At 36.0% G+C, this 25,806-nt stretch overlaps 1 protein-coding gene across 1 annotated transcript; it reads right to left on the reverse strand.

Moving 5' to 3' along the window:
- Positions 1 to 1,382: 1,382 nt before the first annotated feature.
- LOC120258497 (membrane-bound transcription factor site-2 protease homolog) lies at positions 1,383 to 16,784 on the reverse strand. The gene is made up of 12 exons (XM_039265925.1): positions 16,732 to 16,784; positions 16,586 to 16,692; positions 16,042 to 16,107; positions 14,972 to 15,038; positions 14,214 to 14,312; positions 14,031 to 14,134; positions 13,071 to 13,218; positions 3,644 to 3,724; positions 3,092 to 3,565; positions 2,305 to 2,625; positions 1,796 to 2,027; positions 1,383 to 1,702 (listed from the first exon to the last, which is right to left on the reverse strand). Exons 2-11 carry the CDS (start codon positions 16,675 to 16,677, stop codon positions 1,857 to 1,859), a joined length of 1,623 nt encoding a protein of 540 aa, XP_039121859.1. The 5' UTR covers positions 16,678 to 16,692; positions 16,732 to 16,784; the 3' UTR covers positions 1,383 to 1,702; positions 1,796 to 1,856.
- Positions 16,785 to 25,806: the final 9,022 nt, after the last annotated feature.

Genomic DNA, 25,806 nt, shown 5'->3' on the forward strand with positions numbered 1-25,806 from the left:
CTTAGGATGATTCATAAGTAAAGATTTATTGCTCCCAGATTGTTCTAAATCATTCTTTTTAATCTTGATCTTCAGCTACTCTAGCTCATTACTAAGTTTAAAAAGTTTGCCCGTCAAGTTTTCATTAACATCTTCAAATCCTCCATTTTATATTTAAGTCCATATAATTCTCTTTCAATTACATCTTTAATCACAATATTATAAATATTTTGAAGATGCCTTATAGCTCGCAAAACTGCTTTATTTTCAGCTTCTTTCTTTATATACGCCTTAAATCTATATTGTTCATTTGTTTCTAAGACTGTTTTCAAATTTCACCTTTGCTATAAAACTTGGTTTATGGTCTAGGTCATTATTCTCACATTCATAACTTGGTGATAGCAACTTTAATTTTTTGAGTATTTCCTTCAGCATTACTTTAAATTGCTCGGTAACGACATGTTTTGATTTTTCATTTTTTTCAATTTTTACTTGTAAATAAATCCAATTATCACAATGTTGTTATGAGCAATTATAAATGAAAATAATAATAATGTAAAAAAATAAATTTTTAATTAGGTTTTTAAAATTAAAGATAAAGATAAATTGTTAATTTTCAAACTATTTATTTTTAAAAATAATAAAAAAATATTCCTAAAATAAATTATCCAAATATAAACTCAGGTTTTATAAAAGGAAAAATTTTAACTAACTAACAATATATATATATATATATATATATATATTCTGCAAACGCCACCATGATTCAACTTTGATCATTTTTCTTCTCCTTTATTTTTTATTTTAAATTTGAGTTTTTTTATGATTAATTGCTTCTTATTTATTATACAGACACACCATTCTTGAAGATATTTCCATGTTTGGATGCAAAAGGATAGAACACCATTTATTCAACTCTAATTTTTTTCTTTCATTTCAAAATTGAGTGTTTTTTTTTTAAGTTTAGTTGCTTCTTATTTATCTTTGACACCCATGCATTACTTTGCCATGAATTACTTTGCCATGAATGCATCCTATAGCCACATATAGTTTGGACCAACTTTGAGATGTGACTCTATAATAATAATAATAATAATACAATTCAGTATGGAAAGAACATCGCGTGTCAATCATTGAGATTATTAGGGGAGATTACAGTTCAGTATAGAAAGAACACCGCATGTCAATCATTGAGATTATTAGGGATTATGATTAACATTATATATAGACATGATACAAGCACCCTTATAATTATTATTATTATTATTATTATTATTATTAGAATCAACGAGCAATATATATCCCCAATAAAAATCTCCATAATAATATGTTCATCTTCATATATTTAAATAAAGCATACAAGCAAATGGAAGATATATATTGATAAAATCTATTTTTCCTTTCCAAACGTCAGCAATTTGATTTGATAATGTGAAGGGTTCTTACATACATTTGAAACATAAGTAAAATATACCACCAAAATTAACATTAATCATCCAAAAGGGAGGCAAAATATTAATCACAAGTTTAACAAAGTGGGAGATCAACATACATGCACAAACAAAATGATTAGAACAAAGAGGGGACAGACCTAAAATAACACAATATTATTGCAAGAGACCAGGCCGTATATCTGAACAAGCCATATATGAAGCTTAAATCATCATATTAAGGTTTCAGATTGAGATGTTGATCCGCCCACTTTCCGATTCTTCAGATCAACCTGAAACATTGATGTGCTCATTCTGTTCAGTTTATGCAGACTAACATTCAATATATACACTTGAATTAAAAAGATATGACTGACAATACAAACCCATTTCAGAGAAATTTGAAAGGAGAAGTCAACAGGAAATCTGAGAATGTATTGAAGGAAGCTAATTATGGATCACAAGAACACAATAAAAGGTCCAAAGAAAGACAATTGTGGATAGCAGAGTTCCTCCAACAAGACAAAACTGAAGCACTCTGCGCCGGCACTTTGTATTAAGCCAAGTGATGTAGCAAAGACCTGTCTCTAAGATGGATTCACCATCTAGAAAAAACACCTGTGAATTTGCGCCGTTAGACTATATCACAAAAATCAATATAATTTGGTGAGATAAAAAATTATTGGGTTGGGCAAACTCAATGACACAGTACCAGATAAAAAATTCATCAGCGATTCTGTAGTTTAACAAACAAGATCAACAAACTTAGCACCTAATAAATTGCAGCTGTCCAACTGCTTTAAAAGAGAATGATTTAAGCCATCTTGACTTGTTTGTCATGAAAGTTTAGAATGCTAAAACGAAATAATTTTCCTGAGTTTAACATTTTCCTTACCGGCAAGCTATTAAGAAAACCCAGAGTTGCAGACACATGGAAGGTACAGGCTAATATCTTCTCAAATAACACAGGTATATAAGCACTGAAAATCATAAAAGGCAACCGAGGCCTATAAGATGATAGCTGGAGAGAATGTGCCATAGTGAGTATATCGCCTAAAAACACAAAAGTGCCACCACAGGACATCAATCCAGATTCATAGCTCTGCAGTTGCCATCTTTCATTTGGCTTTGAACACTGGGGAGTGTATGGGCTTGAATAAGATACCTCAACCCACGACATACTGGGGATGAGAACCGGTTTCATGCAGGATTCTTCCTATAATATTGAATAAGAAAATCCAGTCAGACAGATGGTATTAGTTAAATAATAAACAAAATTATTGAACAGCAAGTTAAAAACAAAAGTCAGAGGAAAAAAACATTTATGCATATGTTATTAAACAACATTTGAAACACAATCCCAGATTTTAATTAAACAAAACAAGAAAATCTTCTAAGGAACAAGGTGTTACAGTTACACAGATGCATCATCAATCCAATTACTATGAGCATTACAAAAAGGCAAAAGCAAGAACACATGCAACAGAAGAGATGATCAATAACTGAATTATTCTCAGATATTGCGAGATAGCATAATTGATCTTTTTGTTTACTTTGGGTTGGATAAAAATATTCAAATTATAAGTTAAAAACCAAAGAGATAGCAGATCAAAGTAAATCATAGAAGATACAAAGAAGTTATAACTCTAGGATGCAAGTTCAGAAAAAAAAAAGTCACTAACTTCTGAGCATGCACAATTGTTTTTGCCAGTCATCAGCCATCCATCCCCACACTTTCGAAGCTTTATAACATCCTTGGCAATTAAGCAGTGCTTTGTTTCCATTCCATTGTTCTCACTACCACCATTATTGTTCTCACTACCACCATTCCTATTCTCAATTAAGGAACTGGAGTTATAACAGGATAAGCTTGTAAAAGCTGCCAGTTCATCTGGACAAGAGAACTGATCATCAGCTAAAAGAGTCATGCTCCCTTCCAGCAGAGAATTAGGGACACAATAACCCTTGCCATGATTGACTGCTTGAGAATGCGAATTTTGCGCTGAATAAGGATCATTACGCTTTCGGGAATCTACCTCTTGCATGTTTTTCATCCATTCATATGAATTACTGATGTTTGCACCATCTACTGACAGTATAACATCCCCACGAGTTAAATATTTAGACAAAGGGGATACCGGGGGCACCTCTAAAACCTGATTTAATAACATGGGAATTATTGAAATGAAAATGTTTAATCAACCAAGCAGACAGTAGGAAGTACAGAAACTAACCATGGGGCCTTCATCATGTATATAAAGAGGAGACAACAACAATGGCAGGCAGAACATTAACAACCCACACACTGCACAGCACTACAAACAAAAGCCATTGCATCAGAACTAACATGGAACCAGGCATTACAACGGCAAGTTGGTGAGACCAAGTAACAGCATCTTCCACAAGGACAAGAATTAGATGCCAAACATTCAATATATTATTAATTAAATCATATATCAATAAATCAATTAATTAACTTTTACATTAATGATAAAAAATATCAAAAAACGAATTCATCAGGTCATTTGTGTTAAATGCAAACTAAACATATTATTCAAAGTTTTATTCAATCCAAAAGCTTCAAGTCCAAAAGCTTAAACTTGAAGGATGACAGACCTAGATTTATATATTCATATAAGTATGTACTAACTTGACCAATGTAAAACCATTACTTAGTCTATTAAGTTCCATGATACGTGGTGATCTATTTTAGGTAGTCATGTCATAAGCAAACCATTTAATCAAGTTCTAATTACATGTTGGATACAAGCCAAACAAATTAGAAAGGTATATACAAGAAGCTGGACTATAACAGCACCAACCAGGCCATTGCAGTCATATAACTATCTGCAATGCTCAAGACATAAGGATAATGGCAAGAACAACAAGAACAAGAACAACAATAATAATACATTTAAAATATACTAAATAGACAAATAAGGAGGAGAGCGGGGAGGGGGTATTACAATTTGAGATTAATATCAATAATAATATCAATAATATTGTCGATAAAAATAAAAATACTAATAGCAGCTGCAGTAACAACAAGAATTTTAATGATATAATAATAATTGATGATGATGAAAGAATAAAGTAATCCAAACGAATGCCACAGTAGTAGTAAGAATTTTAATGATATAATAATAATTGATGATGATGAAAGAATAAAATAATATGAATGAATGTGAGTTTTAGCATTTGAGTGATAATGAATCTAAGGATTCAGAAAAGCTCTTTCTTTAAGCTTAGAGGAGCCAGAAGTTGGAAAATCAAAGCTCCATTTAGGGGGGCATTCGGTTGGAAAGAAATGATGGGGAAGTCACTATCATGGACTGACTTCCCACCACTTCAGATGTTAATTTGCCCTGGAGTGAGAGCGGTGGCACTTCCTTCACTTCACCACTTTCTTTGATTTTAGAACCAAACACACTTCGGATTTTCTTCACTGAAGTTGGGAAAGTAAAATTTTATATAAACCCACTTACCCTTTCGCCCCACTTCAAGATTTCTTTTACTTCCTACAAAATGAACACCAAAACCACGGAAGAAATATAACTTCCAACCATTTCAAGGAAGTGTCACACCTCACTCCCTCCCACTATCTTCTTCAAAACATTTCCCCCTAAGTGAACACCCTCTTAACGGATGTCAATTGCAGATAAGTTGTTTCTCTGATTTACCATTCACTAGATTGTAAAAGATGACTTGTCAATGATGTGTTAAGATTTGACTGAAATAGAGGAAAGGAAAACAAAATATAAGGAAAAATATTACTTTTGTTTGCTGGGAAGAACCAAACATAGGAATCATTTTCCTAACCCCACCATCCCTGGTGCTAAATCAAGGATCCCATCCCGAGAAAGGGTTTTCCAAGTTAAGGTTGGTCAAGTCCCTCACGATTGAGTTGGATTGCCATCCCTATCAACCACACACATTCTAGTTTGAGGAATTGCCCCAAGCAATTTTTCAGATGGATGAAATTGCATTTCAAGTTGTCGCATATAACACCTTACACTATATAATTACTTGAGATATATCCACATGTTATTTATTTGGCCAACCATGATGTTGTCAAGCTTCAAACTCTAGTATTGATTGCAACTTTAGGTCCACGCATAGTATTTTGATTTAAGCACACTTTTCTTCCCCCAACAATGCCTCAAAAGTTAATTTAATACTTGAACCCAAAAATTGTGTATTTTGGTTCCCCAACTACACCCGTGTGGCCACTTTTAGTCCTTCTACCTAACCTTGCCATATGGCATCGGACATGGCACGGACATGGAGCGAACATGATAGATGATGTGGCCTCACTTGCATGTCAATTTTTCCCAAAACAAAAATGGAAACTTTGTTTAAATTTTTCAAAAAAAGCACATAAATGTGTAACACCATATTTTTTTTGAAAAAATTTGCTATTTATATTTTTATGACATGGCTGGGAGACATGGCCCACTGCCATTTCTAGATTTTTATTTTCAAAAATGACATAGCTACCATGATGTGGCATAATTACCACATCATTAATTTTTTTTTTTTTCAAGTTGCCGCATCAACAACCTGAGAAAGTAAAGAAAAAACTTCAGAACCACTCTAAATTTTATTCCTAGGGTTTGGCTCATCTATTACAAAGATCTTTAGCTGCAGATGATCAAATACTTTGAATCCACAACCTTCATAATTCTTGGTAAGACATCTTTCACCACAATTACTTTATTTTTAGATCATATCCTTTCCGCATTGTGATAGGCAAAGCATTTAATTTGAAACAAAAAATCAAATCCACTACCTTCTTAGCTTTCCTTTTACTTTCCCATGTTGCTGATATGGCAACTTTGAAAATTAAATATTTTTCTTAAAAAAAATTTTGGTGGTGGTGCCACATCATCCTAGCCATACCATTTTAAATAAACATATATAAAAAGGGCATGGCACTGGGCCACATCTCCTAGCCATATCATTAAAAAATAAATATTATATACTTTTTCCAAAAAAACTGATGTAGACCATCAGTTCGCCATATTATTTGAACTGACTTGGCAGTCAAGCCACATCATCTACTATTTCAACACCATGTAAAAGAGTTAAATGGAAGGACTAAAAGTAGACACATGAGTGTAGTTGAGAGACCAAAATGCACCATGTTTGAGTTCAAAGGCCAAAGTGACTTTTGGGGTATAACCGGCCAACCAAAAGTGTGTTTTCGCCATATATATTTCATGTAGTAAGCAGAACAAAAGTAGATCTGCATTGGAAACCAATTTCAACTAATGGATTTTTCTCATGATTTTCTTCCCACATTTGAGCATTAATCCAGTTTCACCGGTTACCATTGTCTAAAAGTAATTAAGGGAACACATTTGCTAAGGATGTTATCTCATTTAGCTTGATTAAAACATGGAGATTATCCAAGTGCCCAAGGAATGAGATCGAATTGTAAACAATGATCAGAAATTTCTCAAGTTCCTGTCATATGATCTTTAATTGTAGACCATTTCTTTTTGCTAATTATACCACGATGATATTTTGGTTTTAATGACTTTCTCCTAGTTTTGTCAAGAGAATAAAAAAGGAATCTTCTTCGGTGAATAAATGTAATATGTTTAATTTCATGATGGCTTGATGTCGATTTAGAGAATTAGCCAATTCCATAAGAGGACATAATGAAACTTATAAGATTGGATTAGCTCTGTCCAATCATTCACTACAGGTTGGTCAATTGGCACATGAGAACTTTAGTAACCCTTCAAGGACGGCAGTTGACTCTTAATTGAACTTTGTCAACATCTTCTTTTTGGTTGATGATGGTGAGAACAATTAAGAGAAGTAAATGAGCATGACTGGTGCAGGACTACGGCAATTGTTGACTCAACAACATAACTTTGCATTCAATGCCAGAATTATTGCAAACTGTCTGAGAACACCAAGAAAAAATGATCCACATGGTTTACCACATAAAACATCAAGATGATCACATGCTTGAGAAAAAAAAAAAAGGTACAACAAAATCACTAATAAGTCACTCCATTTAGGAGTGCTTCATTGAGTGATTCTAGTAATGTTCAACCCCATGACAACCTTGAATCTGCAACTGATGGCTATTCAAATGTTCATTTTAAGAGTCAATCTTATCCTCAATGAGTTAATGCCAGATAAAAATTTCAGATTCCCGGAAGATAAGGTTTCTTGTTGTTAGAGTTTAGATTGGTTAATGGGCCATATTGGGCCCATACCACAAAACCCTAATATTTCTCTATATATACCCTTGTACTCTTTTCTTGATTGACATCAAAATTATTTTTCCTATTCTCACATGGTACCAGAGCACTGGGTTAGACGCTAGCGGCCACCCAAAACCCTAGCCGCCGCCGCCGCCGCCTCTACCGCTAGCCGCCGCACGTCTCTCGCCGTTCCCATTGTTCTACGGGCACCTGGTGTTGTTCCTCAGCCATCACCAGTGATGCCCTTGTCTCGTTGCTGAAGGATTTGTCTCTTCGCCGTCATGTTTTCGTCTCGTGGGCGTGGTAAAGGCTTTTCTCGTGGTGGTCGAGGAGACGGCTGTGGTGATTCTCGGAGTAGGTTTGTGTGCACCTTTTGTCGACGGACGGGCCACACCAGTAGTGGTCAATACTAGTACAGAGTTGGCCGATCCGTCACCTACTTCTGATGTTGAACAATTAGTTACTATCTCTCAGTCTGACTTTGAACGGTTCCAACAGCTACAGGGCAAAGTTTCTCATGCCATAGTCTCTTCTCCTATTTCCTCAGGTAATGCCTTTCTTGCTTCCAGGGACAGTTCCTGGATTATTGACTCCGGGGCCTCCTCTCACATGACAAGTACAAAATCTTTTTTCAAAATCTTCTCCATCTGTTTTTCGTTCTGTGGCAATTGCCGATGGACGATCTTGCTTGGTGTCTGGAGAAGGAGTTGTGCAGGCTTCCTCTCAGCTTAAACTAACTGATATTCTTTTTGAACCTAAATTTCCTGTCAACTTGCTATCAGTTTTTGCGATCACTAAACAGTTGAATTGTAGTTACTTTTTTTCCTTTTCACTGCACTTTTCAGGATCTACGGATGGAGAAGAGGATTGGTTTAGGGCATAATCGTGGTGACGACGTGTATACGTTAGTGCGTGATGATATTCCTTGTAGTTTGGCAGCTTCTATTTCAGACACCAAGTCATCACTCATATAGCACTATAGATTGGATCATCCATCTCTTAGTCGTCTTCAGCAGACTTTGCCTTGGTTTCAGGTCGAGTCATTTCAATGTGAGTCGTGTCAGTTGGTTAAGCATCATCGTGCTACCTTTAAACGTTCTACTCTAGTGTCTAGTCGGTCGTCATTTGATCTAGTTCATTGTGATGTTTGGGGACCTTCTAGAGTCGCGTCTATTTCCGGTTATCATTACTATGTTGTGTTTGTTGATGATTTTTCCTAAGTGTCATGGGTATATTTGTTAAAAGACCGTCGATCTATTGTTGATGTTCTTAAAACATTTATTTTGGAAGTACAAAATCAGTTTTCCACTGTTCTCAAATATCTTTGTACTGATAATGCTTTAGAATTTGTATCTTCTGCAGTAAATTCTTTGTATGCGTCCTTTGGGATTATTCATCAAATCACCTATCCACACACCTCTCAGCAAAATGGGGTTGCTGAAAGAAAGCATCGTCACATCTTAGATGTTGCACGCACTCTCTTAGTGGAGCGTAATGTCCCTAAGTATTTGTAGTCTGATGCTATCTTAACTGCAGTATATCTTATTAATCGTATGCCTTCTGCACCCTTACGGGGAGAAGTCCCTCTACGTCGTCTTCTACCTGATACTGAGTTGTTTTGCTTATCTCCTTGTGTTTTCGGTTGTGTTGGTTTTGTTCAGGATTTAACTCCTGGTTTGGATAAGTTACGCCCGCGTGCGCTTAAATGTGTCTTTGTCAGATGTTCCCACACCCAACGTGGATATCTTTTGTATCACCCGACTAGTCGGAAGTATTGTGTCTATGGATGTCACATTTTTTGAGTCTCAATCTTTTTTTCCTGACTCGGGTTCTCACGATTTGTTGACTACGTCTGATATTGTTTTCCCTATTCTTGTTTCGGTCACTCCACCTGTGCATGTGCCTAGTGTGACGTCTCCTCCAACAAATCCAAATAATGGCTGTTTTGGACAAGTTTATCATTACCGCCAACATGTACCACCTCCTGATCCGCCCCCTCCGATCGTCTCCCCGAATGATGTAGACCCGTCTCTTGATTTTCCCATTGCCTTTCGCAAAGGTATTCGTTCTTGTACCAAACATCCCATATCACTTTTTATTTCTTATGATAATCTTCACCTGTCCTTCCGCACCTTTGCTCTTTCCTTGTCTGCCGAATCGATCCCCAGGAACTACCAGGATGTACGTCTGCTTCCACAATGGCAGAAGGCAATGGATGAGGAAATGGAAGCCTTAAGATCTCGTGGTACATGGGAGCTCGTGCCTCGCCCTGCTGATGCCAGTGTCGTCACTTGCTGATGGGTTTTCTCTGTCAAGCACAAAGCTGATGGTACAGTTGATCACTACAAAGCCCGGTTGGTGGCCCGTGGTTTTACTCAAACTTATAGTGTTGATTATGCTGAGACTTTTTCACCGGTTGCTCGTCTGAATTCCATTCGCATTCTACTGTCGGTGGCTATGAATCGATCAAGGGCACTTTGTCAACTCGATGTAAAGAATGCCTTTCTCTATGGAGACTTAGTTGAGACAATGTTTTATGGAGCAACCTCCGGGGTATGTTGCTCAAGGGGAAGAATCTAGTTTGCCAGCTCAAAAAAGCGATCTATGATCTGAAACAGAGTCCTTATGCTTGGTTTGAAAAGTTTAGTGTAATTGCAATTGCAGATGGTTTTCGCAGGTGCAATGTGGATCACTCTGTGTTCTATAAAAACACTTCATCTAGATGTGTTGTACTTGCAGTATATGTCGATGACATCTTGTTGACGGGTAGCGATCATCAGGGCATTCAGAGAACTAAGGAGCATTTAATGAAGCATTTCGTTACACGAGACATCAGACGATCCAGATACTTCCTTGGTATTGAGTTTGCATATGCCAAAAGAAAAATAACGCTCTCACAGCGGAAGTATGTGTTGGCCTCATTGTTTAAAAAGGCGATTGAGGCGTACGCCTCGAGGCGCGCCTCAAGGCGAGGCGGTGACGGCCTGCCTCGAGGCATACGCTTCCATGGCCGGTGGCGAAGCTTACGCCTCAACCGGGTGAGGCGCTCCGCCTCGAGGCTCGTCGCCTCGAGGCTCAAGAGGCGTACGCCCCTCAAGAAGCAACAAAAAATGGCTAAGAACTAAGGGCCGAAGGGGACGGTTGTTGCGGAGGTCGGAGAGGATGCGGGCACTGAGGTTGCGAGCCTGGCGTCTTTGAGCGGGCGCGTCTTTGAGCGGGTGATGATGGTGGCGACGGGGGCGTCTTTGAGCGGGCACGTCTTTGAGCGGATGATGATGGTGGCGACGTGGGCTAGGGTTTACAAATCAAACCATTATCAACGATTCAACGGTTGAGATTATTTGAAAATAAAAATTAATTATATAATAATATATCAAAATGTTAATAAAAATTATTAAAAATATTTATAATTTAAATAATATCAATCATTATCATTATCAATGGACGATGGAGGCTAGGGTTTTTACAAACTTATAAATTATAATCATCAAATCATTATCCATTAATTAGATTATTTTAAAAAAAATTAATTATATAATATATATATTAATAATATATCAAAGATGATAATAAAAATTATAAAAATATTTAATATGTTTATAATTTAAATATTAATTTAACACTAATAATTAATATACATTAACCATTATTCTTTATTCATTATCTACAAGTTATGATTATTTAGTCTATATTATGAATTATCATTTATATTTTTTAAGTTTTTGTTGAGGCTTACGCCTCGGATTGCCTCGAGGCTTACGCCTCGCCTCATAAGAGCAAAACGCCTCAAGTACGCCTTTCGCCTTTTTAAACCTTGGTTGGACTTACTTGAGGAGACTGGTTTATTGGGTTGTAAACCATAAAGTACACCTATTGAGCAATCACCACCCTTCTGAGAGACATCTTCCCTCTCTCAAAGATCCAGGTCAATACAGACGTTTGATTGGCAAGCCCATTTATCTAACAATTACCCGTCCTGATATATCTTACGTAGTTTGACTCTTGAGTCAGTTTATGCATCCACCACAAGTTCACTGGCAGGGTGCTCTGAGGATGCTTGCATATATTAAAGGAGCTCCCGGAAAAGGTCTTCTCTATAAGAATCATGGTCACCTGTATATTGCAGCCTATTCTGACTCAGGTTATGCTAGCGATAGAAGTGACAGAAAGTCTACGTCGGGTTTCTGTACGTATGTTGGTGGAAACTTGGTTACTTAGCAAAGCAAGAAGCAAAATGTGGTTTCAAGATTGAGTGTCAAAGCATCAATGGCACAGACAGCTTGTGAGATGGTTTGGAAACAGTCTCTTCTATCTGAGTTAGGATTCCCCGTCACGATACTTATGCAGATGTTGTGTGATAATCAGACCGCCATCTTCATTGCAAACAATCCAACATTCCATGAGCGTACCAAGCATGTGGAGGTTGATTGTCACTATGTTCGTGATATGGTATTAAAGGGAGTCATTTCTACGCCATACACCCAGTCATCTGAGCAACTGGCGGATATCTTCACTAAGGGTTTAAGTGTTAAAGTCTTTAGTAATCTATGTAACAAGCTGGGCATGTTCGATATATATGCTCCAGCTTGAGGGGGAGTGTTAGAGTTTAGATTGGTTAATGGACCATATTGGGCCCATACCACAAAACCCTAATATTTTTCTATATATACCCTTGTACTCTTTTCTTGATTGACATCAAAATTATTTTTCCTATTCTCACACTTGTATAATAAGTATTTTCAAATATGTTAAACAAAGGACTTAAACTTTTGATTTAAAACTATTTAGAACAGACCAACTAATGGAGTATTGAGCAGGGCTATTCACATTGTCAAAAAAGTCTCCATCTTGTACTTTCAATCCATCATTTTAACTCATGAAAGTTCATTCCAGTAATCAGAAAGACAACAGTATCCATAACCCCTAGCGTATATGGATGCTTTGTCAGTTAAACTTTCAAGCTTTGCCAGAGTCAAAATAAACGATTACTTGACAATGCACAGCTTTATACCAATCAAACTGAGAACAAGTCAATCAGTATGATGGAAATGTTACTTTCTCGCTGAGTGAGGATTGGTTCTGTTTCTCGTATTATTTTTAGTCTTATGAATACTGCTAGTAAATACTTACACGCACTACAGTTGAAAAGCCTGACACTCCAAATTAGATGTGCAAAGAGGACGAACATCAAGTGCAGAAAACAGTTTCAGTTCTTTGGTATTGATTTGTCAATATCAACTGCCACGTGAAATGAAAATCAAAGAGTTTGAATAAAGATACCAACTGAAATCATGAGATGACAAACATGAAGATCATGATGACAACATCAAGAGCAATACTAACAGCAAACAAAGAAGACACTAGCATATGGTAATTTTAGGGAAAACCAAAGGAAATTTGGAAATATAGGACATATGCAACTAAAATTAACATTTCTTACCACTGCATTAAGCCAAATGCCAGCACAATATATTCTAAGCATAGAAAAACGAGGTAAACTCTGCAGCAAGTCATAATTAAAAGCAACCAACGCTCCAGGAAATATGATTGCCAAGAATACAGCAATGTACTCAATTTGTAAACCTGTGCTGTTTTGTATTTTGCAAATATTAGAAGCAATAAAATCAAGATAGTGGATAATGACAAATATATCAAAAAAAGTCATTATCCAAAAAGAATATTTTTCTTTAGCGAGTAAAGACAACTAGCATAGATCAGCCAGCCCAAATTTAACATCAGGAAATTCATATTAAAAACCGCAATCCATCACACATAAAGCATCCAGAAATACTTGAATATATGGTTACAGAACTAGTAAAATGTTAAAGAAAAATACCCTATACAAGTGCTTTACACTTTCAAAAGACAAAAATTATCAGCACCCATATAACAGAGAGGTCTCAACTGTAAGAGTAGGATGAGCATGAGAAAGATAAGTCAAGATTGCCAATACAAACATACAAGAAAAATCCTTTCCATGATTCTCCAATATATTCTAGATTACTATAGAATCACCTACATGAATGTTCATTGCAACATGCTTCATAAATGAGCAGCTAAATTTACTTCAAGTTCTTAAGCCTATACATATTCAAACATGGACTATCAAAAACACAGAAACGCCCACAATTGCAGGCAAATCAGAATTTATATAAAAGCATGATGGAACTGAAATGCATGTATCAGATGTAAACAATGCAATAGGCATACTGTGAATGAAAGATATACTTAACATAGCATAGTCCATCTGTCAACAAAGGCACGTCCTTAACTCATCATTTCATGCAAAACATAAAGTTCAACCAAACAATAGCGCATGAAAGACAATACTAGTCACTCTTTCACCAAGGCTCAGGTAAGTATTTAATGAGAATAAGAAGGAATGCAGTAGAAACCTGACCTTGCAGCAGCAATAGCATGACCAAGTTCATGAATAGCAACAGAAAATAATGTAGAGAAGACAATGATGACAGTGTCCATGACAGATAGGCTCAAACCAGGAACCTATATCATGTAGTCAAGAATGTCAAAATTTTCAATACTGACCAAATTTGCCAGCATCCAATATCCCATTAGCACTAACCAAGGAAGTGGTGCCGAACAACCAATTCACTGAACGATGATCATGCACAGAAATTTCTCTGCCAAGATGAAAATTTCCAGCTAATTCCCATAATAGTATCTGCATGGATGCAACATAGATAAATAAACATCGCTATCAACAAAGATCCTCAGATGGATGACTCAAAAAAGTGCATGCTCATAAACAGTGAATGAGAAGCTGCCTATTTGGCATGAGCTTCTACAGAACACACTTGGAATTAAAAATGTAGCATGAGTTCCCATAATAATTCAAGCGCAATCAAAACACAGGTTACCTATTGCAGTTACAGATATACTTTCAGATGTTCAAACAATAACATAGATTTATTGTATCTAGAAGCTAGTTTGATACAAACAAAGGCTCATGCCAGGACTACTAAATCAGGACTCTTAAGATCACTACACATCACCTTCAAATAAATAAATCTATGCCAACCTATTCAACACACTAAACTTTTAGATGTTCATAAGGGAAATAATCCACAGAGACTCAACTCATAAATCATGATCTGTCACTTTGCAGACATACAAGATTGAGTAAAGCGATACTATTACACGTTGACAAATGCAAAAAGAAAAAAATTACCAGCAAAGTATTTTTTTCATCTTCATGATAGGCAAAAGCCAGATACTATCTAACCCAGAGATGCTAGACTCAAGAAATTCAAAAAAAATGCAAGCACAAACATATCATATGATTAAGCAGATGTACATGTAAAATTTGAATCTGTATCTAACCATTATAGATCCAATTAACGCCACAAAACTGAAAGCAACTCCAATTGCAAACCAAACTTTTAGAAACCTGCAAATTAATAGCATCAAGGATATTATAAACAATAAAGGTAAACTGGAGATCTATTGCAATCAATTTAATTGTGCCAATAAGAAGCTTTAAAATCATAAAACAGAAATACAAAGTTATCAACTAGACCATGTTCAACTGAATGCGGCAAACAAGTGGGATTTTTAATTCTGGGCACATTAATCATGAAAAATTATTCTTCAGTTCTGAAGCATGATGCTCTACCGGAGCAATTCCTTTGCAATTTATAGAAGGAAAAGTGATAAAGACATGTTAAGACAAAGAGCAAATTTTGAGCAATTGTAAAGCACATCACAACATTTACTGACTGGATCATATCTCTCAGGCATGCTTCAAATATGACTGAAATTTCTCATAATAAACATATCTCACTCCCCACATCATTAGATTCTTTCCCATTTCATAAGCCAAATACAAAGCAACTAGTATTCTTCATGAAAATTTCAACAATGAAAAGATAGAAAAAATAGCATATTAACTTGAAAAAGAGTTTAATAGGTAAGAGAATACCAGAAAACAATCATGAGAAAACGCTACCCAGCCCAATATCATGGGAAAGCTGGCCAGAAAATTAAAGTTGCACCAATTTGTCCATTTCAAACATAGTTTGATTTGTGTGAGTCCAGTGTATTGTATCATACTGTTTCACCAACATCTTTGTCTCCCATAAGGTTTAGTTTTTATTTTAAGTTATATTTTCAGCAATAGCAGAAAACTAACAGCGAGTCTAAATCTACTAAAATGCATATGGATCCTCCAAATGAAAGGGAAGGAAAGACAGAAGCTTACCTAATGTCTTTATCATATAAATCACAAAATCATCAGAATGCGCAATAGAATGAACAAATCAACTCACAAAACAAATGGAGGAAGTACAACCATACACACAAACCCAAATAAAGCAAAGCTTAAAATAAACTAGCAAGCACAAAGCATAAGATGCTTAAGATAGGAAAACCACAAAAGCCTGCAGTTGATATACCTAGCATGCCGCCATCCAAAAGAAAAGAGCCGGTCATTAAAGGCATAAATCCTAAAGTCACAAAACCTGCCAGATGAATAGAAACAATTCAGCAAGTTAAAACTACAGGATCATACGACAACGGCCAAAAATAAAAAATAAAAATAAAAAAATAATTTTTTTTTTTTTAAAAAAAAGGCAGCTCCATTTTTAGGTTCGACAAGAAAGATGCAATCAAGGAGTTCAAATGTGTAGAATTAAACCACACTCCTTATTAAATATAATAATCACAAGCCTTTAGGTTCGATTGAACCCGTCTAGCACTGATATTGTGATACATATCAATCAAGAGCAATCAAAAGCTCATCTTTTGATAAAATCAAACAAAAACTAGAAACATCAACACAAGTTCTGCAAATGAAAATGACTCTCAGCGATTGGCTTGATTGAAAGGGATGAATTCACACTGAATTCAAATAACTAAAGATTCAACTCAAATGTTCAATTGAAGGTCAGCAGCAAAAAAAATCATAGATAGATACGCGCAAAGAGATGGATTGGTTACCAGCATGAGAGGGAATTGGGGAGTCGATGGCCCGCACGGAGAGGAAGGACGGACTGAGACCTCATAGTCCTCCCAACTCTCCGGCGCGCCATTACCCGGTTTTTGGTTGGGGGCTTTGCAGGGTTAGTGGGAAGTTTGGAAGCGGTGGGTGTGTTTCCTTCGAGGATTTTGGAGGAAGACAAGTTTGGACTTTGGAGTGGTGAAGCACCCCCAATTATAAATTTTGTATAAAATCCTATAAAAATTAAAATAAAAATTTTAAAATAATGATCATAATTCATTTTATATAAAGGGTAAATTAGTCCATATATAGTACACCCATCTTCACTCCTCTTTCCAACTAAATAAAAAACAAAAATTATCTCTCTTACTCCTCCATTGAACCAAACATAAGATTTTTCCAAATCCTCATCCTCCTCTCTTTGAACCAAACAAGAGACTAAGGTTCATGTTTAACTACTTTTCCACCAAAGAAAAAGTTTAGGGTTTATGCCTAACAACTTTTCCAACTAGGGCTCACTTCCATTGGAATTGGAAATCCCACTTAAGCATATACTACGCATGCAAGATAACAATGCTCGCATGTAAAAATCAATGTTTCCATAACCGAATTGGATCGGACCTGCAAAACCACGAACCTGATGGCAGTCCGGTTTGGTTCTATAAAACTCATTGACCGAAAGTCAACTCAGTCAAACCCAATCAAACCTAGTAAATCAGTCTATTTGACCAAAACAGGGGTCCTTGTTTTTGAATTTTTTATAAAAAAATTATGGCTTAATTAATGAATAGATTAGACCCCGGTTCACATGGGATCACTCTTCTCTAATCTACTCATTTTCTCATTTCCTTATTTTGTGAATCTTTCTCCATTTCCCCATCTAATCTACTTATTTTTTATTTTCTCATTTTCCTTTGTGTGAATCTTGTAAGTTGCGAATCTTGTGATCTCCACTGCTGCCTTGCTCCTCTCTTTAGTTTGGCAATTGGCACACTTGTGCTTTCAGATTTGAAATCAACAACCCCGGTGTTTTCTAGACCTCAATACTTCTCACAATCAAGGGTGTGCCCTACTCTCTTCTTCATCTTCAATCTCTTCTCATTTTCTTAAATTTTTTTTTTTTGAATTCCAAAAACTCCTTTGTTGACTATGATGTTGCGCACAATATGTCTAGCTTTAAATTTTTAAAGGGCTTTTTCCCAAATTGGCCCTAATTTTTTATAATATTGTCAAAATAGCCCTAGGGCCATCACATCAATGCCCAGATGGGGTATATTCAAATTTAAAAAAAAATCATTTTTTTATATTTTAACCCCACATCTCTTTTATAATTATTTAAATAGCTTTGTTTTAGCCTTTTTAACCCAATTTTTTTATTGTTACTACAATAGAAAATATTATTTGAAATTAGAATTATTATTATTATTAATTATAAAAATGGTAATTATTTTAAATTATTTTTATAAATATTTTGGTTATTATTATTAGAGTGGAAATTATTGAAGTGGGAATTATTTAAAATTATTTTTGTTATTATAAGTAAAATATTATTATAGTGTGAATTATTTTAAATTATTTTAATGATGAAATCACATCCAGGTCATGACTTTGATTCGAACGCACTCAGCAGATCAAGTGATCGAGCGGCGAGTTGGCTAGGTGTCCGGGTGATGGCGGCATCCTTAGGCGGCGCCTCCCCCTCCCTGCCTCACATCTCTTGGCATCACATAAAACCCTTCGCCGAGCGCGCAAACCGGATGCCCTAGGAACAAGCACCACCACCATGAGCGTGCACCGCTCAATCCCCTAGCAAGGTCTGAGTACCTCACCAGGAGCCATTTGGACATTCCATTGCCATGTGCGCCATGTCTCGAGCGATGGCGAGCACCGCTCTTGCGTCCCCTAGCGCACCTAAGCAAGAGGAACACCACTGCGCTGTGGAGGATTGCGGAGCACCGTTTGGACCTGCTCTTAAGTCAAAATATTATCAAAATAATTTAAAATAATTATTGATTTAATAATTAATAATAATAATTCTAATTTCAAATAATGTTTTTTTATTTTAATAATAATTTTTAAAAAAATTGGTTTAAAAAACACAAATAAGCTATTTAAATAATTATAAAAGAGGTGAGAGGTTAAAATGTAAAAAAATATATTTTTTTAATTTTAAAAATACCCAATCAGCACATGGGTGTTGACTAAGCATTGATGTGATGACTCTAGGCTCATTTTGACAATATTAAAAAAAATAAAGCCAATTTGGGGAAAACCCCATTTTTAAATAAATCATGTTGCAACACAGTATGTTTGACAAATTGTCCCAGTAGGAAACCATCATTGATTTGTAAATTACATGTCATCTTTGTTTAGGTTAATAGCTTCATCTCAAGTGGAATAAAATAGTAGAGTTATCCTTAGTTATATGTTGAATAATGAATATTCATTTAATTTTTCAGAAATTAATATATATATTTGTTTGGGCTAATGTTTGAACATATGCATTTATACTCAAGTTTAGAGCTAGGCATTCATGTTTTAAAAACAAATGAACTCGCTAGAATTTGATTTCAATTATACTTTTAAAGATATATTCTATAGATTAGTCAAGGCTTTATAATACATGGAATTAATTTGTATAAGAAAATAAATACATAGAAATTGATATATAATAGACTATTCCTCCACCATTAAGTTTGTTTGGGCTAATGTTGGTTTGAAAAAGTACCTCCTAAACAATGATGGGAAACAATCATGTGATTTATATGCTTGAATATAATTTAACTTTTTTTCAGAAATTAATACAAGAAAATGGAATCATCTCTTGTTGTTTGTTATTGGTCTCTTTCTTCATCGTGTTGTATGTCAAATTTTGAGCTAGTAATAGAAAGTATCTTGTATGTTAAATTTTTTTTTAATTCACATGAGTAATTTTCATTCACATGCTTAATTTTTTTTTTTAAAGAATTGTGTGAATTGCAAATAGATGGAAACTATTGGGTCACAATCAATAACGCCAAAATGAAGTTGAATCTATTGAGCAAACTTCATCCAGTGTACATATTCGACATAAAAAAGATATTGCATAGAGATAGGGTAAATTTTTCATGTAGTCGCTGTGTTATGGCGGATTTCCACTTTGATTATCGTGTTTCAATTTGTTTCTTTTTGGTCATTAGATATCGATTTGTTTTCACCGGTTGGTCACTTGGGGTTTTCTGGCCAAATTTAAATGATGTGGCTGCCGGAAATGCTACGTCACTATTTTTTAATATTTCTCTCATCCCAACTGGAGAGAGGATGCTGACGCGGCTATCTTAAGCCCAGCAAGGATGCTGACTCAGCCACTTAATCCGAGTCAACATCCACCTAATCTTCTCCTTTCCCGATTCTATGCTAGGGTTTATCCATCCGACCCGAGAGAGAAAGAGACATCCGATCCGAGAGAGAGGGAGACGTCGGATCCGAGAGAGAAAGGGGAGACACTCGAATCACGGGGTTTCTCCATCAGCGGTGAAGCGAGGAAAGGAACCACATGTTGTCGTGGTAGCCGAGGAGAGTGTACAACCTCAATCGGGAAGCCGAGGACAGTGTAGGAATTCCATTGGAAAGCCGAGGTTGCTTTTTCTCTAGGTTGGAGAGCGTGATACTTGACACAGTGGGTTAAAGCTCAATGGAGAAAAGATTCTTAGTGGTTGTTTTAATGTTCGAGCTTTGTCAGTCATTGAGAAAAGATTCTTAGTGGTTGTATTGATTTCATTTATGCAACTAATTGGATTTATTCTTACTCACAAGGTCATCTGAGACTTGTCAATGGGTTTAGTATTTTGAAGGACATCTCAGATGAGCAATAGCTTGTACATTATAATGTATTTAGTATTTTTGCAGTATAACCTCTTCTACATTATAATGTATTTTCATGGATTTGATGTAATATACAAGAGAACATCAGCTTTTCTGTTTTCAATTTTTCTGCAGAATTGAATTTAGAAACTGAATAAAAATGAATCCTGGGAATATACAAGAGAACATCAGTTTTTCTATTTTCAGTTTTTCTGCAGAATTGAAGTTAGAAATTGAATAAAAATGAATAAAAATCAATCATGGGAATATACAGGAGAACATTAGCTTTTTTAGTTTTCAATTTTTCTGCAGAATTGAAGTCAAAAACTGAATAAAAATTAATAAGAATGAATCCTGGGAATATAGAAGAGAACATCAGCTTTTCTGTTTTCATTTTTTCATACCATCAAAATAAATATACAATTGATTCCTGAGAATTCCAGACAAAATTTGGCTGAATACAATTGTCAGTAGAATGCTAGGGTTTTAAATGTTTGTAAAATTTAAAAACACACAAAACACAGCTGTATTTTTCAGGACCATTTTGGCAACCACAAAACAAAGCTGACAGTTCCCCGAGACCACTATGTTGGTCCCTACAAAATTTTAAAACAAGCACATGCAGCATAGCAGAGCACCCACTTTGATAAATGTTCTTTATGGTCTCCCAGATGCATTATTCCCTCCAAGCCCTGGTGGAAGCCAAACTTTCCTTTTTTTCCCAGTTTGACTCGGTTTGCTTTTGGCTTCTAAATTTCTCTCCATCCATTGATTATTGATTGGTGTTGTTCTTGCTGGAAAATGCTTCCTCGCTTGGCTTTTGGAGAGGAGTTGGTTTTGCAGTCCCACTGTAGGCAAAATGTTTCTCTCCAAGCTTCCATCTCCAACTGTTGTTGCAGTGGTGTTTTGCTCAGTAGTTACTCCTATCTACAATTTTTTAGAGAAATAAATGATTCATCAAATATATGTTTGCACATCTCCTCAAGTATTCAAAAAAGATACATGTGTCACGCATCTGCTTGAGACCCAATTGCTGTAGGAGTTCTGTAGATAACCTGAGGAGATATTTTCCTAGGTAACTGCTTCCTTGCTTGCCCTTTGGACAGAAGTTGTTTTGTCACTCCCCTTAAGGGCAATTTTTCACATTCTGGCTTCCACCTCCAACTATTTTCATGGTTGTTGTTAGGTGAAGCTGCATGTCTTCCACCTACCTGAGAATTTCATAGAAACAATTTTTCATCATAAATCTGCTGCAAAACAATTTTCTAAATTAAATCAACTACATGTATGTTAGGTGAAGCTGCATGTCTTCCACTTGCTGGAGGCCTCTGCAAATCATGTTCTACAGCTGGAATGTCCTGGGTATATATGTTCAGCCCATAAGGTATTTTTATCACAGAAACACAGTCAAATTAGAGTATGTATTTTGTGGACTTACTTGTGGCAGTGATGAGGGTGCTGGTTCTGCTGGATTGTGTGGTTCCTCAACAACATTTGTAGATCTTCCAGAAATGTTGTCATATTGAGGCATGTTAGGTGAAGCTGCCTGGCTTCCACTTGCTGGAGGCCTCTGCATATCATGTTCTGCAGCTGGAATGACCTGGGTATATATGCTCAGCCCATAAGGTATTTTTATCACAGAAACACAGTCAAATTTGGGTATGTATTTTGTGGACTTACTTGTGGTAATGATGAGGATGCTGGTTCTGCTGGATTTGCCATGTTCCTCAACAGCATTTGCAAATCTCCCAGAAATGTTGTTATGTTGAGGTATGTTACTCATCTGCATTAAAACAGATGAGTATTGTGCATATTATATGAACATGTTTTTTCCACATCATGCCTCTCCAAAATTAGTAAACATACCTCCATAACATTGGTGAAGTGATCCTGAAGAACATACGGATCAATTGTGTCCATAAGATCTATATCAGTTCTATCACCCTGCATCAAAACAGATAATATTATTGGCATAGTGAAAAAAATATATTACAATTAAATTTGTTGTGATTATACTTGTTGATTGTGTGCATCTTCAGCTGTGTTGTGCCTCTATCCTTGTCCCTGTGAGTGTCACAATATTAGAGTTAGGTTAATAAAATCCTCTGTGTCTCTGTCCTTCTCACATTATTAGATTAATGATAAACAAAAATCAGCTGCAATGCTTAATAAAATCCTAAACTGCTCACCTGCTGGCCATGGTTGCCCAATAGCTCCACAAACACTACAAGTCTTGATGTGGCCTTTCCTACTAACTTTCCCTTTAGTGAATCCAGTGGGTTCTTCAAGAGGATCCTTTCTCCTCATCATTGGTTTCCTGCCCCTGTTCTTGTTTGCTGGTTCTTGGGGTATGATTGGTGCTTGTGGACTCTTGGGCCAATAGTTTGAGTCTTGTGTTGGGTTTAATATATGGTTATATGTGGCAAGGAAAAGTACTAACTTTATAACACTCATCTATGTAATCTTCGGGGGTTTTTGTTGTTGTAATACAATGCTGATATTGCATAGCAATAGGGAATACCTGTCAGTTGCCACTTCCTACACGTGCAAGACATTTTCTTGCAGTCAACAATAAATTGCTCATCTAAACATGCAACTTGGTACTTGTCACCACTTAACCAAGTTGTCTTGCATGACTAGCTTAATTGTTTGCCCTTTTCTAGCTTGTTAATAATTTTAGGACAATGTTGTGTGGTGCATTTATTCATTAAATCTCTTCTCTTTTGGATCCTAACCATTAGCTGTGTTCGGATCATCTCATTAAGACTAACTATCCCTTTTGTCCTGGCTTCAAGTATCCAGCTGTTAAAGCATTCGCATAAATTGTTAAGCAACATGTCACACTTAAATTTTGATTTGAAGTGTGACCTGCTCCAATGAACAGGGATCAATATTTTTCATGAAAGAGTGGGCTTCTACTGACTTATCTTTGAGTTCTTCCATTGCCATGTTAAATGTAGGGATGTAACTACTCCTAGCACAAGCCCATAACTGGTCCTTAAGACCTTTACCTCTAAATTTTTTTCTAAAGTTTGTATGTATATGTCTCACACAGAATCGATGTTCACTGTAAGGGAAGATTTCCTCAATTGCATTTAGAAGGCCCTAAGAGAAGATCTGTTCACCAGCAAACATTCACAAGACAAGTTACATTAAAAAAAAAAGAAAAAAAGAAAGCAAACACAAAGTAATGATAATTAATTTAGCATATATATCATACTAAGATTCAAAGGAAAATTAACAAACTAAAGTTAGTAATATTTTTCTTACCTTCTGCCTGTCACTCATGAAACACCAGTGATGAGAGTTACTAATCTCTAAATCTTCAGCCAACAATTCCAGAAACCACACCCAATTATCGGAGTTTTCCCTATCCACTACTGCCCCATGCTATTGGATAGATGCAATCATTTGCATCTATTCCAACGACTGTAAGTAGCTGACCTCCATAGTATCCCTTTCAAGAAACAACCATCGACATATATAACCTGCCTACAACCTTCTAGGAATCCTGCTTTGAGTGGGGATAAGCACACATATATACATTGCTGAAAACACACCCTCATTGCATCTAAACTTGATTGTGGACTAAGGGTGTGTCCTAAGAAATTCCAATCTATAATCATACAGCCTACACATTTGTGTGTGCTCATCCCCATCAAACATTCTAATCCCCAACAAGTATATATAAAAGAAAGATCAAGTAAACAATATTATCGATCCATCTAAGAAAAATATTAAGACAACAATTTCAAAAGTAAGATATACTTGATGATATACCTTATTGCAATATTTTTTGCCCTCCAAGCTTTTAATCTACTTATGTTTGTTTGTTGGTTGGTCCTCACAGCTTGTATTATACCTGAAAGCTTCCAAGAGGGATCTGCCCTGAACTGCTCCAGGTATTCTTCTGCTATCCACTGCACACTGACATACCTTATATTATGGCCCCGTGTACATTCATGCTTGAGATGGCCAGCCTTGATCTGAATTGTGTTCTTATCATGCATCATTAGTGAAGCCCACAGGTAAAATGGGCATCATCCTTTTTTACAATATGCCTTACACCTGACTTTACTATTTGGCTTGAAGTTCATAACAACCCTGTTCTTGATCCCATAATTTTTCACTGCTTGTTTGAACTGTACAAAACTCCTAAACTTCATCCCTATTTTAAACTGAGGATCTTTCATATCTGCATGTTATCTAAATTCAGAATATTTGGGCTTTGGAAGCTTGATACCTTCTTCATCAGTTGAAGAACATGATTGTAGCTCATCAGAATCAGCATAGTCAGTCTGTACATCCTGCTTATCATCATCTACCACCTGACCAACATTCACATGAGCATCAGATCCTTGATTAGTAGCAAAAATTACTTTCATCCCCTTCATCACCTTCATCTCCTTTACTGCCTTCACTGCCTTCACTGTTAAGACTATACTCGGAGTCATGAATATCACTCTCTGCATCACTTCCCTGTCCATCTCCCTCAACTTCTTGCCCTTCATTATCCTGTACATCTTTATTGACCACATGATCTTGAGGATCTCTTCCCTGTCCACTTTCAGAGCCCAAATGTTCTTCAGCATCATCATGATCTTCATCTCCAGCTTCTTCTTGCAATTCATCATCCTGCAAACTTTTAGTGTAAACATGTTCTTCACCACCATCAAGGTCTTCATCCCCAGCTTCTTCCTGCTCTTCATCTATGAGTTGTTCCTCAACTTCATCTAGTTCATCTTCTATATTAACCTCTACTGCCTTCACAGAATGGCCTACACTTGCAACATTTCCTCAAATGTTCGGACCACTAGGACCATCCATCGTAACAACCTTCACATAAACACTTGCAATCCTATTCTGCCCCACACTTGAAGCCATCAGAATGACATCTGAGTCAGTATTTAATTCTTTTAACCTTGCTACTTGACTACTGCTCTCATTCCGCCATAAGTTGCACCCATCTACATGAATCTTCAAATCTCTGGCCATATCTAAAATCTCCAGTCTAGATATGAAATCAGCATCACAAAAATCTACAAAACTTGTCATCCTGTAATCACTCCAATTTGCAATGTCATCCATCCCATAATACATTTGTATTGTAAAAAAATCGGCATAGGGCACTAGACGAAAACAATGGAAATTATTATAATAAATAATAAAACACATAATTCACAATCAGTACATCATACATACAATACATACAAGTATGCCATACAAACACAGCCAGGAAAACACATCAAAACAATAATATTAGATGTAGTTAATGGTGTTCATAATGTACTTCACCAAAGCATGTTCATTATATACTCCACAGAGATAATTTCCATTATTATAGAAAGCACAACCAAGCAATTAACAAAACAGGAAC

The sequence above is a fragment of the Dioscorea cayenensis genome, chromosome 4, assembly GCF_009730915.1.
Source record: "Dioscorea cayenensis subsp. rotundata cultivar TDr96_F1 chromosome 4, TDr96_F1_v2_PseudoChromosome.rev07_lg8_w22 25.fasta, whole genome shotgun sequence".
Classification (NCBI taxonomy): Eukaryota; Viridiplantae; Streptophyta; class Magnoliopsida; order Dioscoreales; family Dioscoreaceae; genus Dioscorea; species Dioscorea cayenensis.